We start from the raw sequence: 18,958 nt of genomic DNA on the forward strand, positions 1-18,958 counted from the left end.
ACTAAACCCCTTAGGAAAACCTTTTTAACCAAACCCCTATAGAACACTTTACAACATGGGCATTTAGATGTTTCCCCAGCACTTTAATCCCATATGGTTCAGTAGAGCATGTTAGCATGTATGTTATCAGCTCAGGTGCTTCAGATGTTTTATCTCTTTTGTTTTGTGTCATTTATATCAGCACACATATATACTACTTAGAATTAGGTTTTGTGGATTGAAATATTTTGTCACCCTGCGTGTTCTGGTAGTTAGTGCCAGAGTTATATAACAAGTAACAAGTGGACTGTCATCGGGTCTCACCGTCGAAACCCATCGATCTTGGTCACTGGTGACAACAGCAGATTGCACATACGCCCATGCTGGGCCACACCACTGATCCCAGAGTCAGGTGTCAGCCATACATGTGCGCGGTGAAAAACGACAGTGTCCCCTCCCCTCCCCTCCCCTCCCCTCCCCCTGTGGCCCATGACAAACTTGTGACGACCGCTTTCCTGGCAACTAGACGGGCTCTGCTGCACCGAGGTCCTGTTTGCACAGAGGAAAAACAAAATGCTTTACTGTGGCGTGCCTGTGTGCGCTGCCTTGGCTCGGCCGCTGCGCAAACCAGCGTCCGGGCCGGCCTGGGCTCAGCCGCTGAATACCTCTCTTAATTTTGGCAAGTCACTTTTTACGGGGTAAATCATGCACAACCCCTGCCTTACTGTTCGTTTTCGGGAATTGCGTCACGAGGACGGAGCATTGCGTATTCAGAAGATGCTTCTCAAACACAGGATGTAATGCAGCCCAGATGGGTTTAGCCTGCACATGTAAATACGTTGTACACTCATGATGGGATCCATTACTCCTCCACACAGGAAAGAAGCTTCATTCAAAACTCTTACCAGGAGAGGAAGTTTCATAACAAGGACGAGAGGAAGAGAGAGCGAGAGAGATAGGGGGAGATAGAGGGAGAGAGAGAGAAAGAGGGTGAGGGAGAGGGTTTTCAGAGGACAAGACACATTTGTGAGGTGTCGTCTCTTTCCTGGTGATCGTGGTTGTTCAGGCCCAGGCCTTATTGTGTTTCATAGGCCATCTCTGCCAAGGCAGGAATATACTCTGGGGGTTTGCCAATGTAAGCATCCGAACAGAGGGAGGCTTTTGGCTGCCCTTGCTCGAGTGCGCGAGAGGGGGACGGGGGGGGGGCGGGGACTGGTTCTGTCCTGTGACTACACGGAGAGGCGCGTTTGAGCCATCAATAATGTTGTTGGTTAACTAGGGGCCCTACCTCTTGCAACTGGCGAAATCGAACATTCTTCTGCCTTCTGCAAACATTCCTTTGCACCAGCACCCTCCGAGCGCAGGTACAGCGCACACGATCGCTGGTGCCAAAGAGGAGGCAATCCTTCAAGTGAACTCACCCTCCCACCCACTCGCCCGTCTTCTTCTCGGCCCTTGCCAAATTCCTCAACGTATTATTTCCCAATGTTTGTGACCCCGCGTTGAGTGCCTCCCGAGCTCCACCACCACCACTGCACAGAATACCCAGAAGTGGACATCAGACACAGGGTAATCACTCGTCTCCCTCGAGGACGACAAAACTAAGTGCCCGTAAGTTTTCCATTATTAAATAAACAAACAGGCTTGTTTGGATTCTTACAGGTCATCGTGTTCCGTCCCAAAATTTAATTCCCGTACCAGGAAATCGTTTCACTGCAGGGGTGGGCTGCCTTGTAACTGCCTCCGATCTATAATAAATAAATAAATAAACAAACAAATACATAATAAATCTCTTATTATAGATCAATGTCTTGTGCCAAAGAGACAGACCTGCCATCTTTAGAAGCTTAATTCAGAAGTTCACACCGCGCTCGTGATGTCAAAACCGAGCTTTGACATGGCACCTAAAACTCCCTCTTGGTCCTACTGGGTAGATGTGGGCTGATATGAAGAACAAACAAAAAAAAAGAAGAGAAAAGTGGCATTGACAATCTTCAGTGGGACAGTCCAAAGTAAATAGCGGAAGGGCGTGTTTGTGAGCGCGGGGCAGGAGGCAGGCAGGCAGGCGAGGAGCAGTGGCCCTCTCCAGAATATGAGCTGCCCTCAGAGGACCACGGCGATAAGCAGCGCTGCTCGCATTCCTGAGGAGCTGCAGCGCGCCTCTGCAGACATCGCAACCTCCTGACCTCCAGAAAAAGGGAGGGACAGAGAGAGAGAGAGAGAGAGAGTGAGTGAGAGGCAGGAAGAGAGAAAGACAGGCAGAGAGGGAGAGAGACTAAAGAGAGACAGACAGGCAAAAGGAAAAGAGAAAGAGAGGGGAAAGGGAGAGAGAAAGATGGGGAGATTTACGGAGATATGGAGCAAAATTCAGATACACGCACACACACACTCACACACACACACACACACACACACACACACACACACACACACACACACACACACACACACACACACACACACACACACACACACACACACACACACACACACACACACACACACACACACACACACACACACACACACACACACACTTACACACACACAAGAGTACCAAGAGTGGAGATGTAGAGACTGAAACAGAAGAGCAGTGAATAAAAAAGGAGAGCGCCGTGACACTTGGGTTGATTTGCTGTGGAAGTCGCTGTTATTTATGCGTTACTTATCTGCCAGTGAGGCCCTTATGTAGCCGAGCCCCTTTAATTTAATAGAGACCTCTGCAGAGAGGCAGTATTTTTCAGGGGCTTCAGTGGTCCAACCCCTTCGCAAGCCTTACATCTCAAAGTGATGCATGGGTTTGCACGCTGGCTCTGAGCTCCTCTGCCATTAAGCCGCCCGTATTGAACTTCTTTAGGTTTCTGCTCTGGGAGGATGTGGCTGTAGTTAGTGCGGAGCGTAACTGGCTCCCGAGAGAGAGCGTGCTGAGTCGATACAGCCGCTGGGTTTCAGCGCTGTCTGTAATTAAACTAAATCCATTACATAGTGTATGTAATAAACTAGAATGGAGGGAGTTGTGAGTGGAGCCATGCAGGTCGGCGTGTGTGTGTGTGTGTGTGTGTGTGTGTGTGTGTGTTTGTGTTTGTGTGTGTGGGAGTGTGTATATGTGAGCGAGAGAGAGAGAGAGTGGGAGAGCTGTATGTGTGTGTGGATTTGTGTATTGGGAACTTGTTCTTTTGTGTGTGTGTTTTTTTTCCATTCACATTAGTTTGTACATAGCTTGAGTATGTGTGTTCATGTGTGGGTGATTGATGTCAGCATGAAAGGAAGAGGAGAAAGAGACACAGACACAGAGAGAGAGAGAGAGAGAGAGTGTGTGAGAAAGAGAGAGAGAGAGAGAGAGTGCGTGAGAAAGAGACAGACACAGAGAGAGAGGGAGAGAGAGAGAGTGTGTGTGTGTGAGAAAGTGACAGAGAGAGAAAGAGAGTGTGTGTGAGAAAGTGACAGAGACAGAGAGAGAAAGAGAGAGGGAGAGAGAGTGTGTGAGAAAGTGACAGAGACACAGAGAGAGAGAGAAAGCTGTCTTCCCCATGCGTTGCTTGCCCTATCACTCACATTGTGGGCCGTGTTGTAAATAGAGTCCCATTGTAATGGAAAAGCCTCTCCGCAAGCTCCGTCAGGGCACAGAGGGACCGGGCTCCACCCTGGAAGCCATTCAGAGCAGCTGAGCCGACCAAGCAGAGCCAAGCCAAGCCCGGCCCGGCCCAGCCAAGCCTGCAGCCCTGGGACAGGGGGATTTAGAGGCCATTATACATTCAAAATGGATTCGGGGGCTGTGTGAGAAAATGTGCGAGACAGGGCTTTAGACAGTGAGCTCCAGGCTCAAAGTCTTCCTATCGCCGTAGTGTGATTTATGCAGTTCATGAAATTTTGCTTTTAATGACTTATCTGGTTTCTGTTTGATTTGAACCAATCCAACTCTGGTTTGTTTATGTAGTCTCGGCCGTGTTGGGTTTCTGTTGCTTTAAGCGTAGGAGATGGGCCATTTTGTGTAACTGGCTGAGGTTTTTTGGCATATTCATTGGTGAATCAGTCTTGTAGCGGGTGGGGGGGGGGTGAGGAATAAGCCCAAGGTCATAGTGGTAAACCTATTTGTGCTTAAGTGGTATTTTTGTTTGGGTATGTTGAAATTTAAACAAATAACTTTGAGGTGATTTAGGGACCCAAACAGTGTGATATCCTGTCTTTTCAGTCAGGCTATGTTATTGTAGTCCCCTGTCTTAACTCAACACTTTGAAGTCGTTTCTTCCTCCAACAGGGAAGTTGAGTGAAAAATAGCCGTGCATGTTTTCTGTTGGTTGTAGCCATTATTTTTGGAAGTGTACGTTATGTAACAGACTGTCGTTTTTCTTTCCACATTAACTGTAACCACAAATAAGTGGACGGCTTTTGATTATTATTGCCCTGTTATAAAAGCTTGCTACGGGCTGACCGTAGTCCCAGACTTCTGTCCAAGCCCCTGAGGACGCTTAGATTAATCTTGTTTCTCACAGAGAGGCCTGTTATTTCAGCATTTCCCTACAGCGATGTATTTGGTAACGTTTGCATTTTTCCTTGCTACAGGGTGACAGATTGGATCACAGTCTGTCCTCTGTCTTTCTTTTTGTTTTCTTTTTTGCCTGCCCGAAATTATTCAGGATTTGGTGCCTGTCTTTCTATTGTGATTCGAGTGTATGCCTGCAAAAAAAAGCAATATAATGGATTGCAGGCTTCAGTTCCATTAGTGGCATTTGAAGGACTTTGCCCCGGCTCATCCCCTTCACACCTACCATCTGATTGTTATTCGGAGCGGGCTGAGAGAGGCAGAGAGAAGCCCAAGCTGTGCAGGTCTTTCTGAATGCAGGAGTGAGGCGTGTCCCATTGGAGGGGAGGTGCTCCACCAAAGGGTTGGACTGGTAGGGACTGACAGTCTGAAGGAAGGAGGGGGGGGGGGGTCTTCTGAAAAATTCATTTCATTTGACTCATGTCATTGAGCTGGTAGAGTGTATGGGTGGTACACCAGGTTTTTGGGGTTTGGAGCCTTAGGAAAATATCTACAGAGCAACAGGTCAGGGGTTTGGGTGCTGAACCTGAAACTGTAGGAGGGCAGGATCGAGTCCCCCAAGGAAATAGAGGGGAGGCAGAGAGATGACAATCTGGTACCACACAAACTACTTCAACAAAGTGCTTAACCCCCCAAAATGCTCCAAGAGGTTTCCCATCTCTTTCTGCACACAGCTCTCCACTCCCCTCCCCTCCCCTGTCCGGTCCCTTGGGCTTGGGCATCCCTGCATATCTGACCTGCCCTGCGTAAACACAGAACATAAATGTTAACTGTACTTTGTGTTGGTTTGGTAGACTTCGTCTGCAAAATGACCAGATTGCGTCGTAATAATACTTCAGTTTGCGTCGTAAATGCGCAACCACCCCCCTGGGTTTTAGTTTCAGCAGGAAATGAAGAAATACATGTTGCTAAGAGACTAAAACAGCATCCAAACACCACCAGACACTCAGCCTCTCACCTCAGCATGCCATAGAGCCCCAGCTAAGTAGCACAACAGTTCCATCCGTTTTGCTTCGGAAAGAACATTTGAACACCTACCCCGAAGACACCCATACTCTCTACCCCTCAGTGCAAGTACGTCCTGCTCCCTTTAGAGACACTGTGCGATGGCCCAGGGCTGCCCTGTCTCTCCAGATGCCCTCTTCCTCTGGTGGGTAATTGAGGTAAGGAGGGGTAATGGCGTGCAACTCTGCAGAAGTGTCGCTGGAGGACTCGGCCATATTTCTCCCACTGCTCTGTCGTCCATCATGTGCTATCTGTAGACAGATTCTGTCAGGAGCGATAAATCTGCTCCCCTCATGGATAACAGCGGGCCGGCTTCCTCCTCCTCTCTGTCTGTCCTTCTCACACTCTATCTCTCTCTCTCTCTCTCTCTCTCTCTCTCTCTCTCTCTTTCCTCTCCCTCCCTCTCTCTGTCTGTCTATCTTCTGTCTTGAACTCAGATTCGAGCCTTCCCAATGCCAGCCAGTGACAGTCTATCAACTTTAACTACTCCCACTCTATCAGTGGAGTGATACCCTGGTGCCCTGGCCATGGTGAGTGAGCATAATGTCAGGCCCAAATTGGGGAAGTTAAGGTGCCGTTTGGATTGCACGTATCTTTTTATCGGCAGTTAAAGGCCTGCAGCTTTGCCACTATTTCAAAAGACCTCTTGAAATCTGTTTTAATTGTTCCATTGCTTGCATGCTAACTAATCAGTTGGAACTGTAAGGTCTTTTCCTGCCTTTGTGTGAATGTGTTGGCATGTGTGTGTACACAAAAGCAATAATGTTTAGTGGCTGATAAAGGTGTTGGAGAGAAGGAGGGAGAGAAAGGGAGAGAGAGAGAAGGGTCAAGGAAGAGCCAGAGAAAGATCAAATACTGTATATGCTATAAGCGTTTTTCACACTTCCCGGTCATCTTTAGATGTTTTCAGTTTTCACATTGGTGTTTCACACTGCACTGTTAAAGGCAGAGGGCTTGGCCACTGGTATTGAACTCCAACTCCTTGGAAAACAGATGGCAAGGCTGTTCTGTTCTGTTCTCGTTCTGTGCAGAAAAAAGCTCACACCCAAGGGAGCAGGCAAGCTGGGGAAAAACTGACTTTATGGGCAGCCATGTCCTTCAGTGTCTCGATGTTGTCGCAGAGTGTCATACGCCCCTGCTGTTTTTCTTCGTCTCTCTGTCTCTCGCACTCTTTCGTTCTCTCTCTCCTTCTCTCTCTCTGTCTCTCTCTCTCTCGGTTTCTCTCTCTCTCTCTCTCTCTCTCTTTTCCACCCGTCACTGATTTGTTTCCAGCCATCTAGGGTATATATCCCACTGGGGGCCTCCATTTGGAGGGGAAAGATAAGATATAGAGAGAGAAAGAGAGGGAGTGATGGACAGAGAGGGAGAGAGAGAGAGGCAGGCAGAGGGAAGGAGAGAGAGAGAGAGAGAGAGAGAGAGAGAGGGACCTGCCTCCAATTGTAACTTGTATGGTAATACAGACATCTTCCAGAGCTCTTAAGTGAACTGTGAAGAGGGATGTTGAGGACATGTTCTTTTCCTGGCCTGCTGACACACACACACACACACACTCACACTCACACACACACACACACACACACTCACTCTCATGAAGCAGACCATAACACAAACCCAGCACGGCACACAGGGGCACTCACACCAGGCTGCAGGGTGACAGACAGTTGTCTGTCAGAGAGACAGACGGTTGTCTGTCACGCTGTGCAGGAAGCACTGATTATTACTACCTGCCCCCAACACCTCCCCTCCCGCGGGCTGCTGTGGGCTCTCTCAGTGGGATGGGTGACCAGCAGAGGGGTCGCTGGTCATGGGGAAACAATCGTGCTGAGATGTCATGCCACTTGCAAGTGTTCCCACCTGGACGGATGGACGGATCTTTATTTTAGCCATTGTCCTGTCACTGGTGAGTGTCTTAGCCTGTCCATGGGTGTCTGAACAGAGGGGAGTGTCTATCAGATTAGTGAAGGGGGGGGGGGGTTCTCACTCAGAGTGTATGTGTGTGTGCGTGTGTGTGGCAGACCCTCAGACTGTGTGTGTGTGTGGCAGACCTTGGTCACTTTTCGACCTCTGCCAGTCAAAGCAGTTGTGGCACGGCTATGGTATGAGGCGTGACAGATGGAGCTCTCCAGCTGCCTTTCTCTCTCTCTCTCTATCACACACACACACACACACACAGACGCACACACAGACTATTCTAATAAAATTGGAGATTACACACACCTGCAGGGGACAGTGCTGATGCTCAGGGCTGCTGTGCTGGTTAAAGATATTATCTTCAGGCATAAATCGAAACCTTATGTTTATGCCTGTAGCAAAAATTGAAAGAATGTAATTTTGGAAAGCAGAACACAAAGAAAAAAGTTTGTACTGTATTGCAACAGTAAAACTAACTATACTACTACTAACTAACTAAATACATACAAAACTCAAAATGAGTGAGAGACTATATCATATCATATAAAAGAACAAAACTGATATTATGTTTTTCAGTGGGTGTTGGTTCATTTCTGTCAAAAAGAGGAGGCATCTCGCAACCGTTTTTGCATTGGCTCGGAGACTTGTGAAACATACTGGGACTACAAGGACGCATCTGCCTTATTATCTCAGCCTCTCTGTGGTTCCCTGGCCGATGACGGCTGACATCATTGTTTTCCCCCGGCTCAGCTCAGGCATGTGCTCTTGGAGTCATCTCCCAGTTCGTTCCCCTGTCTTCCCCTGTCCTCCTGCCCTCCCGCCCTCCCGCAACCCCCAGCCCCCCCTTCGGTAAAAATCATAATAATAAAACTCTATCTGCTCAGATGAAAGGAAGTCTTTATGGTTCTGCAGAGGTCAGCACTGTTGGGGAGAGACCCGCGTTTCTGTGAAGTCCAGCAGAAGGTGCTGGAAGCCCATGTGGGGGTTTAATACCACAGTTCCATGTACGTCCAAGGCAAACAGTAAATGTGAGCTGGAAATCAAGCTCTGTATGTTTTTTGTAATCCGGCATGAGGCAGATTATTTACATTGGGTGTTATTTACAGGGGAGAGGCAGACACAGTCGCTGAGAGAGCGGGCCTCGGCCTGCTAGTCTTTCGCAGAAGCGTCCGTCCAAAGCAAACGCTGCTATTCAGAACTGAGACTCGTGTTAAGTCCGTCAGCAGAGATATGAGGGACTTTTTCTCCGAAGCAATAAAGTTATTTGAAGCTGCAGGCAACTAAAGTTGGGAAAGCGGTAGTCTGTGTTTATTTTAGATGTGTTTTTACAATATAGAACGGTTGGCAACAGGGGGTGGGATGGGGGTGAGGGGGGGGATGAGAACAATGAAGGGCAAAAATAGCGGAGGAGAGGATGAGAGAAACGAGCTCAGGTCCACACGAATATCAAGTCGATACCCTGCCACTGTTGAATCAGTAATGTGCTCACAAGAGCCCGCAAACGAAATAATACTGTAAACTGGAATGACTCTTAATCAGGAGTAGTCAAGAGGGTGGTGGGTGGGGGGCTGCGGTTGCAGCAATCTAGTTTTGGGTGGCTGCTGGCTCTGGCAAGGATGTGGTCCTGATGCGGGGGGGGGGGGAATGTATATCAGCTAGCTGGGCGTTTGCCAGGAGTTCTGGCTCTGCACAGGAAGACGGGCCTCAGAGGGAGGGGAGGAGGTGAGGGTAGGGGGAAGGCTGCATGAAAGCAACAGGAAGCTGAGCGTACATATGGTATAGTATATGTACATCTTTCTAAGAAGGAGGGACTGTGTGAACTATGGAAGGAACGCGTGCCAGAACTATGTCACAGTGACATTTGCAAATGCGGGTCTGTCTCGGGGGTCGTACTGCGCTGTGTTTATATTTGGATGCAGCACTAAATTTGGGTACCATGCGGCATTCCTCCAGTCTGTCTTCTAACAAACATGTTTTCTTCTCCTTCTCCCTACTATGATTGCTGGCTATATTTCACCATCTGAGCCCCGAGAGGGCTTTAGAGCAAGACGTGCCTTTAATTAGATCTCATTTGTGTGAGTTTGTGAGCAGCAGTGTTTATTTAGAAGGGGAAAGGGCTGCAGAGATAGCGATCGCAATTCTGGTGGTGGTGGGGGTGGTGGTAGTCATGGGGAGATGTCAACGGGGGAGCGTGGGGTCGCTGCTTTCTTCAAGTGAGAGCAGCCCCTGCTGCCTGGGACAGTCTTAATCAAGCTTCCCTCGCTGGCCAGGCTGCCGAAGTAGGAATACCCATGGGCACACTTGTGTACATTGTGTTAGCGTTGTGCTGTGCTTTTCAGAAGGGCCTGCAGGGCTTCTTGCGCTGTTCTTTTCCCACACTCGCAAGCAGATTGGGAGCACAGCGTGCACATGCTGGGTGGTGGAGTGGGGAATTTGTGGGCTGTGCTCGCCCAAGCTATTGAAATGTTTGGTTTTGTTCTTGCACAAAGATGGAGATGGAGAGACAGCAAGGGGAAACAGAGGCTTGAAGGAAATCCAAACCTATCCAAATTCTCATATGCACGTCAGATGATTGGAGCCCTCAGCCACTGATTTGTCGCAGTTGAAGGACGGAAATTATTATTGAGGTGTTTATCAGTTGGTATAGTACATACAATAGTATTTATTGTTACACTAGGTCTCTATTGCTCGTAGCTTGATTGTTCTCGCCCCTTGTACGTCGCTTTGGATAAAAGCATCTGCTAAACGACTTAATGTAAATGTAAAATGTTAATCAGTTTACACTTGCTTTTACCATAACTTACAGACATACAGATGTGTGATATGTATCCCATATGTGTAGTCTTGTCAACTGATCCTAATCCTATGATGCCAATGCCTTGATCTACAAAAGCATTAATAGTGGGCTTCGTTCAGTGTTTGCCCAGCATCAGCCAGTTGGATGGTTTGGCTTGGACATAGCTTCAGTTTCAAGCTTTTCACGGCCCGAATGTCTGACAATGGCCCCAAAGTTTTATTATTGCAAGAGGAAAGAATGTTTGTCTTCCACACGCATGTTTCAAGAAGGGGATTGATAAAACCCACAGGCAGAGTTATCAGATCTCTGCTCGATTTCCTGGTTGCGTTGTACTGGGGCAGTGATGGCATATGCATGTGTGCCTGTGTGTGTGCTATGCGTTTGTGTCTGTATGTGCGCTTGCGTGTTTTTTTGTGGTAGTCTTCTATATTCATGTGTGTTTGAACGTACATGGTCTGTGTGTGTGTGTGGGGCGGTAAGAGTGATGGACTAAGAGACAAAGAGGGAGAAAAAGATTTCTGTTCGTCTGTTTGTGCATACATGGAGGCATATGTGTGGGTGTGTGTGTGTGGCTGTGTGTCTGTGTGTGTGTGTGTGTGTGTGTGTCTGTGTGTCTGTGTGTGTGCGTGCCTGTGTGCTCATGGGGGGGTTGTGTGGGGTGTTCAGGGGCGTGATAGAGAGCTGTCTGTGGGCTGGTAATCCCCTGTTTTCACACACAGCTGTTTCCTGTTGAGAGCGTGGGCCAGGCCAGAGCTCTGTGTCAGACAGACACATCACAGCTGAGGCACACAGGCCCAATCCCCAATGACACACACACACACACACACACACACACACACACACACACACACACACACACACGCACAGCAAATCCAAGGCCACTGTCCTGACTATCTGAAACAATAGCCCTTTCCGGGAACAAATTCACCAGCTTTATTCATTTCTATGTTGTACTATGGAGAATCAGTAGACAATGAGAGGTAAACTATAATGAATAATTGGGGCAACTGTGATGGTTTTAAACAGAGCTAGATGATCAACTGTTTTAAATTAGCCCTGAACAAATGAATTATTCTGGCTATAGAAATGACAGGTAATAAAGTGGAGGTCATGGTTACCAATCTGGTCACACCTAAGGAGAGGTAGCCCTCCATATTAGTCAAGGTGTGCATGTTTTTGACCTTTGATCTGTTAGAACAGTTGAGTGATTGGACTCTAGAGACTCGATCCTTCACCTGACCCTTGATTTTTAAATATTCTCAACCCCCAGGAGCCAAGTAAAAAAAAATCTTCAGATGGTTTGGAGATTTGCAGCACATTCTCTAGGTGTAGCCATAGGCATAGGAAGACCTGGACTGCAGTGTTTTGTCCCAGGCAGCTACTTAGCTAGTAGCTAACGTTAGCTAGTCAAAGTGCCAGAAGTGAACGCATATCTGTAATTATAAAAACTATGGTCTCATTTTATTCAATCAATGTTTAACATCAATAACATTAAACATTGAGCTAAACAAGTTTAATTAATTAACAGAACTGTTTAAGTAATACATTTTAATCCTCTGGGCTGGCAAGATAAAGCTAGGACACTGACAGCATTGGAATTAGTAAGCTGCTGAAGGCACGGAACCACGTTATGTGACTCCGAAATTAGATCCAACTGGCTGTCAATTACTTTGTCCAATCAGAATCCCAGAAGTTAGTACAAAAAACTTTTTGTAACAATTTTTTTAATTTATGCAATAAAATACCACACCAAACATCATAGATTATGATAATTTATGAACTATACAGATAACCCACTGTATGACTAACTATATGACTATATGGCACTCAACCATACTGCAAGAGTTTAAGCAATGTGACATACTCCCATTCACTTACATGGGGCAAAACACTTATTTGTCCCACCTTGGTCCTGTCCAGTGGGACAACTTCCTGATTTTCGAATGTAAGTGAATGGCGACGTCACAGGCATTGCTGGTCTTGGTATTCCTATGGCTATAGGATGTAGCTAAAGATGCTTCAGCTATCAGAAAAGGTCAGGTCAGGTGGTTAACATTTCCAGTTGAAACTATGAATTAATGGCTTGGGTATTGTCTCATCTTTCTATCTTTATGTTGTGTAAAAAATTGTAAAAACAAATCCTGTTGTTAACGTCTGCTGTTTATTGATGTTCATATGTTGAATGTACAGAATGTACTGTTTTACTTACTGTTTTGTTCCTTCAAAATAGCTCTCCAAAATGGTAGAAGTGAATGACCTTTTTAGTCTGTGGTTTAACACTTGCACAGAATAATTATTCTTAATCTGTTCTTTTTTTAGAGTGAATCAGTGAAGTATTTCCTGGACAACTTGGATCGAATTGGGGATCTGGTGAGTCAGCTCTGTGTAATATACTTTCAGTAAATGCTCAGTCATAGTCTCATAGTACAGCTGGAATGTCAAAGAGAGATGAAAAACAGCAACAACAACACATGCATCTTCATTACACGTGTGGAAACTGCCAAGAGCATTCAGATGACACAAAGATGAACACTATCAATATGCGTCAGTACCACTTGATTATAATCATGTTTTTGTTTTAGTCATCTTGTCAGAGGAGCTACCGTTTCATAATGTATTCATCACAAGTGACCTCTTTTAGTAGTGAAGCATCTCGCATCTCTCACTCTCTCCGAGCCTAAGAGCCAGTGCAGAGAGTGAGTTTGAAAGTGATTAGTAAGGCGCTTTGTGCTTCGCTCGCTGACAGCCGAGGAGTACAAAAGGATTGCCCACCGTGAGGCTGATGTAGCCCTAGGTTGCTAAGAGCAGCAACAAGAAAACACATGAGCCTATGTCTCAGAAGGGTAGTGAAACAGTCCAACTTTAATATGCATTGTGTAGCCTGTGTCTTGGAAACAGCATCCATGTGCCAAAAAGAGTCACGTGAACTTTGGGCTGGGAGGCTTTTTAATGGGAATGACTAGGATAGCACCACTGCTCCTCTTTCAGTTCGGGTGCCATGTTCATGAAAACTTTGCTATATTTATAACATCTGATTCTTTTCCATTCTTATTACATGAAAAGTTGTGAGGCTACATCATAATTCGCTTCAGAGTTTAATATTTTTGCTTGATTTTTGAATATTTTACCTTACATTTTTCAAAGACATTAAAAACTCCACATTCACATTTCTGTGTAATGACCTTCTTTTCCTGTCTCTCGCCACTTGGTTTTTGTAGAGTTATGTCCCAAGCAGGCAGGATATCCTTTTGGCCAGGAAAGCGACTAAAGGTATTGTGGAGCACGACTTTGTCATCAAGAAGATCCCCTTCAAGATGGTCGACGTCGGGGGCCAGCGCTCCCAGAGGCAGAAGTGGTTCCAGTGCTTCGACGGCATCACCTCCATCCTCTTCATGGTGTCCTCCAGCGAGTACGACCAGGTCCTGATGGAGGACCGCAGCACCAACCGCCTGCTGGAGTCCATGAACATCTTCGAGACCATCGTCAACAACAAGCTCTTCTCCAACGTCTCGATCATCCTCTTCCTCAACAAGATGGACCTGCTGGTGGAGAAGGTGGGCAAGGTGAGCATCCGGAAGCACTTCCCGGACTTCCGCGGCGACCCGGACCGCCTGGAGGACGTGCAGGCCTACCTGGTCCAGTCCTTCAACCGCAAGCGGCGCAACCGTAGCAAGCCGCTCTTCCACCACTTCACCACCGCCATCGACACGGAGAACATCCGCTTCGTGTTCCACGCCGTCAAGGACACCATCCTGCAGGAGAACCTCAAGGACATCATGCTGCAGTGAGAGAACGCTGCTTTGGCTCTTGGGCTCTGGCGGAGGGGCCCGTCTGACTGCACTGTATGTCCTCAACAACCCCCCCCCCCCCACACACACACACACACACACTCTTCTCCTCGCAAACCAGATCGCTCCTATTCTGTCCTCCCACCACTCAGCGCACTGACATTCCAGACATAAACAAGAGTGTGTGTACTGCTCGACTTTGCACACTCTTGTGTGTGAACTCCATTTACAGTGTTTGACTTTGAGATGAGTAAGAACAACACATAACTGTTGTGCGATGTTTTTAGATGGGTTAAGGAAATGTATGTTTAAACAATACAATACCAATGTCTCTCACAGTATGAGAAATATGTCACAGCTTTTACATTTAGGATGGGTCACTTTATTTTCTTCATGGGAAAATTATGTTTTCAAAAGTTTTTTTTGGACCAGGGTAACATAACCTTTTTTTGCTGTACAATATTCAGAGCAAATCACTGAGCTATTCATTGTATATATGCATGTGAATGGAGGTTTATGTACGTTGTCGTGTTTGCAATCTACAGTTGGCAACTCTCTCTCTCTGTGTGTGTGTGTGTGTGTGTGTGTGTGTGTGTGTGTGTGTGTGTGTGTGTGTGTGTGTGTGTGTGTGTGTGTGTGTGTGGGAAAGGAGGAAAGTTGTCCTTTCCAATGTACTGACTGATTCAAAGTTGTTTTGAGGATGAGACAATGAAATTACAAGGACTTCCACTAGGGACTTCCTGTATTACCAACCAATCAAATTTGAACTGCAGCTAATGTCTCCCTCTTACATTAAGGATAGGGTCATGTAATGGGTGGGAAAATATCCAGAGATTTGATAATTGTGTTTTAGTAACTCTGAAGAAGGGAAGGTCATTTTATTTAAACAGATTATTTGCTGTGTGGTGCAAATCACATTCAGATTTGGGGAGTTACTGTACGGTATGTATAAATTCACAGCTTCAGTCTGTTTTCCTAACGGATGAAACTCGAGCAATGCCCAAGGAATTTTCAGTGGCTCCCTTCCAGCAGTGTCATTATTACGGAAGGCAAACAAAAGCTGTTCCGACATCCTGTTGCACCGAACATTCCAGCTGAGCTGTTTTTGAATCTCGAGACATCGTTTGATATTTTTCATGTCAGCTGTACGTTTTTTTTTTTTGCAATAACAAAAAAATGCCCAAAGAGTGAATCACTTCAATTCTTCATCGCCTTTAACTGTGGATTCCCAAAACAGTGCAATTTGGTGGTTTCCAGCATTGCTTCTGCCTTCACATCTATGTACATAAGCAGAACAGGGCTTCTGTGTATGAGTTTTAAACCATTTCATCTTTGAATTACATTGCGCTTGTTTTGTGTGGAGGGTTAACTGAGCAGTGACAAGTCTTTGAAACTGGCACATGACAGATACAGAAAAGACTGGTCAGTATCGATTGAAGGAGTTGGAACAGAGTAGTGTCACTGAGATCTCCTATCGCCACTAAATCATGTACAACAGAGCCACTGTTGTGTCTTTGAAGAGCTTCATTGCACTGCACTGCATTGCTGATTTGTTTGAGGGGTACCAGGGAGATGTTTCGGCTCTACCGTACTCGCTGATAATTGAATTCAAACCGCTCAAAGACTTCACTCCATTTATAGTGTAATTGAACTTTCTCAAGGGGATTCTTGGGGGAAATGTCCTGGAATTAGCCAAACAGTATAAATAGTCCAAAACATGGTGGCTGTCTCTCTCTCCCCCCCCCCCCCCCCCTTTCTCATACACTGATTTCTCGGCGGGCGAGTGTGATTCTGAGTAATGGGGAAGCAAAAGACGACGCAGTTAACACCGCACGTTAAGTTGGCGAATGATTTACTGTGTTTTTGAGTTTCCCTCACCCACAGAAAACAAAAGGCCATTCCCAGAGGTGCGCACAGATGTGGAGAAGTGCGGGGGTCCTCTGATGTGGGCCCCGAGGCACTCGCTTCGCCTGTCTTTCACTCTGCCTCTGCTTTAGTCATTAGAAACAGTCCTGACTGATTCATGGACTCCTTGGGCAGCAAGCGTCTACCTTATAGTTGTGGGTCTGGTTTCTGCTAGCTGTGGCTGTTTAAGGAGAAAACACACGGTGGATTCTGTAAGTCAGACATGATACCAGGTTGTAAGATTAAGGATGTGATATGCTGGATTTTCTGGGTGGTCTCTTTGGGTCAGAAAAATATTCCAAAGTAATGTGTATTGGATATCTGATAAAAATGCCGTGCTCTGTCTCTCCTCGTAATCAGCCAGTCAACATCAGGCCAATGTCTCTCCACCCCTCCCTAAAAACCACTGTTGTGTCCACAGGAAGTAGTCAGTTCTGGATCCAGATTTGTGTGTGTGTGTGTGTGTGTGTGAGCCATACTTGTTCTCTTTGCCTGCATGTGTCCCAAGAGAGTCATACCCCACATCTAAATCCACATGCTACATCCTGCAGCCTAAAAAGCACACATCCTGTGCAGTTTCATCAATTACACTAAATCTACACCTTAAGTATTGTAATTCAGGGCAGTTCTATAATGCTGTATCAAACATGATGCCATGAAATATATCTCCTGGTGCTGTTGATTAGGAGACATCTTTTCTTTTCTTTTTTTTAAATCTGTGAATTCTGAGTTTGTAGACGTACTTAAATGTGTGTTTACATCAGCAGTTTCATCAGTTACTTGCCAAAAGCTTCAATGACATGCTAGCAAAGTTACGGTGCTATCCACATAGCAGCCAACCCTGGAAGGGATGAGGCCAAATCTGCTCCAGGATTCCCCCCACCCCAATCCCCCCCGCCAATCAGCTCTCACATCTGCCCTTTGGACCAAACACAACCCACAGCCGGGTTACAGAATTGTTGGTTTGCGCAACTTAATGCAATAAAGCTTTGAACGAACCGATATGTCCAATCAAGTGTGTGACGGGAGAGGGTCACGTTGTTCCAAGCACAGGGTTAACAGGGTTGTGGCGGCTGTCTTGACACGGTTGTGGACTGCATGGAGGTCTGTCTTCTTCGAGGCAGATTTGACAGCCTTCTTTTCCGTGATAAAATTGATGAACGTGTAGCAGGGATGCCTTGTGACAGCTGCCGCACTGTGCACTGTAATGATGTTTGCTCAGACTGTTTAATGTGGAAATGTGTTTTAATGCTCCATTAATCCTCTTTAATGCCCTCCCCCAAGGGACTGTGTCAGAATACTGTGGCTACTAACTGTACTAACTGTCAAGGTTTTATTTTTACCTTTAGTTTGCGGTGTTCACCCTGACCTTCCTTTCAAGTCTAACATATGCGGTAATTGTAAAAAGCGTGAAAACATATGTGATTGACTGTATTACAGTTGTTTTGTATATAAGAATTGTATAAAAAGCAATAAATGTCTTTTATGTTATGTGGAGTGTTGATTTGATTAAGCATCTGTTTTGCCTCAATCTTCCCATCAAACTCTCCAAATGAGAATTGTCCATTCTGCTCTGCACATATCAGCATGACTGAAGTACTTCAAAACAGCTAACAACTATTCAGTAAGATTCCTGCAGACATAGGCCATCCCACTGCCTGTCGATACTGACAGCTGCTGGTTGCAATTAAATGTTTTCTTAGTCAGCAGAATGGAGTAGATGGTTGCCTTTGTTTTTGAGAAAGATGCAAAGAAAAAGTGAGGAAAACACTGCATGCATTTCCTGGGGAAGACTTAGAGAATAAGTTCAAATGCACGGAAAAAAACAGATGGTTACGCAAGAGTTAACGAGCACAGGAAGCTCTTTCTCTTTAGTGGGCACTATCTCCAGCCAGTTCCACATCACTCGGTCGCTCAGATGTTAAATGTTGCCTTACATCACCACCTCCATGAGGTCGCCCCTTCAATCACTCATCTATTTTCAGAGCCATTGTCCATCACATCGCCATGCTCTCTTTTCAGTCACTCATCCTCAGGACACAATGTTTTTTTTTCACTTTTGCCTGTGAACAAAGAGGTTCCCATTAACGCACGCTTAAAAAAAAAGTAATTCATCATGTAACCTCAAACGAGCCCTCCCCAGTTGGAGCGCGATACCGTCCAACGACACAAAGGCCCTTTCTCTGTGTATCTCTTGTCTTATTTACATGAGTAAAACTCATGACTCTTGTTATCCTAACATTTCCTCTAGGCCTCCCTTGATTGGCCTTAAAACTTGAACTGTGATATTTAATAATGCACTATCAATGCGAGCAGCTGCTGCCGTCTGTTCCCGGCCAAGCAATGTGAGAGAGGGCTGCAAAGTTTAACAAACAAACATGTAGTGTCTAATTAACCATGATATGAAAGGAGATAAAAAGGTATCTTTTTCTCTGGGTTTAAAACAAAAGGTCATTTCAGAGCACACAGTGTTATTCACGATGCTGTGCAGTGGCCTGGGAATCAATCACGGAGAAAAGTCATGGATAAGAAAAGTGTAAAGGAGCAAAATGAAAACCATGTGGAGGCAATTACTGTTCTGAGAAGGATAAGATGACCATTCCTTTTGGGACTGTTCAGAAACCCTTGTTTCACAGTTGTGGGAAATCAAAATGTTCTCTCACATCCTCCTCACATCTTAGACCATAGTACCCTCTACTGGAGCACAGAGTAACTGCAACTTCTTTTGAGTATTTTCTCACCTGCCTTTTTCCTTAATAATATTCAACAATATGCGAGCAAGAGAAAGCGGGTTGTGTGGTAAAATCGTACCCTTCAGCACAAAATACTGAGATAACTCAATGTATGTTGCGGGTACTCAGTACTAAGCCACACAAGGACATTTTGCTACTTCAACTGTAAGACCTGTGACATGAAAATTCTGTGTTAAGCTGAAGAAGAGCCAAGACACTTGAAATTTGGCAGACTGAAATTTTTAATCATTTACTCGGTGTGGGTGTTGGGAGAAAATGGTTCCTATCTATGGTCTTT

The 18,958-nt window shown here is 45.9% G+C and overlaps 1 protein-coding gene across 1 annotated transcript in view; it reads left to right on the plus strand.

Annotated features, from left to right (window-relative positions):
* Positions 1-17,419, plus strand: part of gna12a (guanine nucleotide binding protein (G protein) alpha 12a) — a 32,176-nt gene extending 14,757 nt beyond the window's left edge. Inside the window, exons 3-4 of the mRNA XM_012816784.2 lie at positions 12,555-12,605; positions 13,454-17,419. Coding sequence (XP_012672238.1) covers positions 12,555-12,605; positions 13,454-14,023 — 621 coding nt within the window. The 3' untranslated portion in view covers positions 14,024-17,419. The remainder of the gene's footprint in view (positions 1-12,554; positions 12,606-13,453) is intronic.
* Positions 17,420-18,958: the final 1,539 nt, after the last annotated feature.

Source organism: Clupea harengus, chromosome 1 (genome assembly GCF_900700415.2).
Source record: "Clupea harengus chromosome 1, Ch_v2.0.2, whole genome shotgun sequence".
Taxonomy (NCBI): Eukaryota; Metazoa; Chordata; class Actinopteri; order Clupeiformes; family Clupeidae; genus Clupea; species Clupea harengus.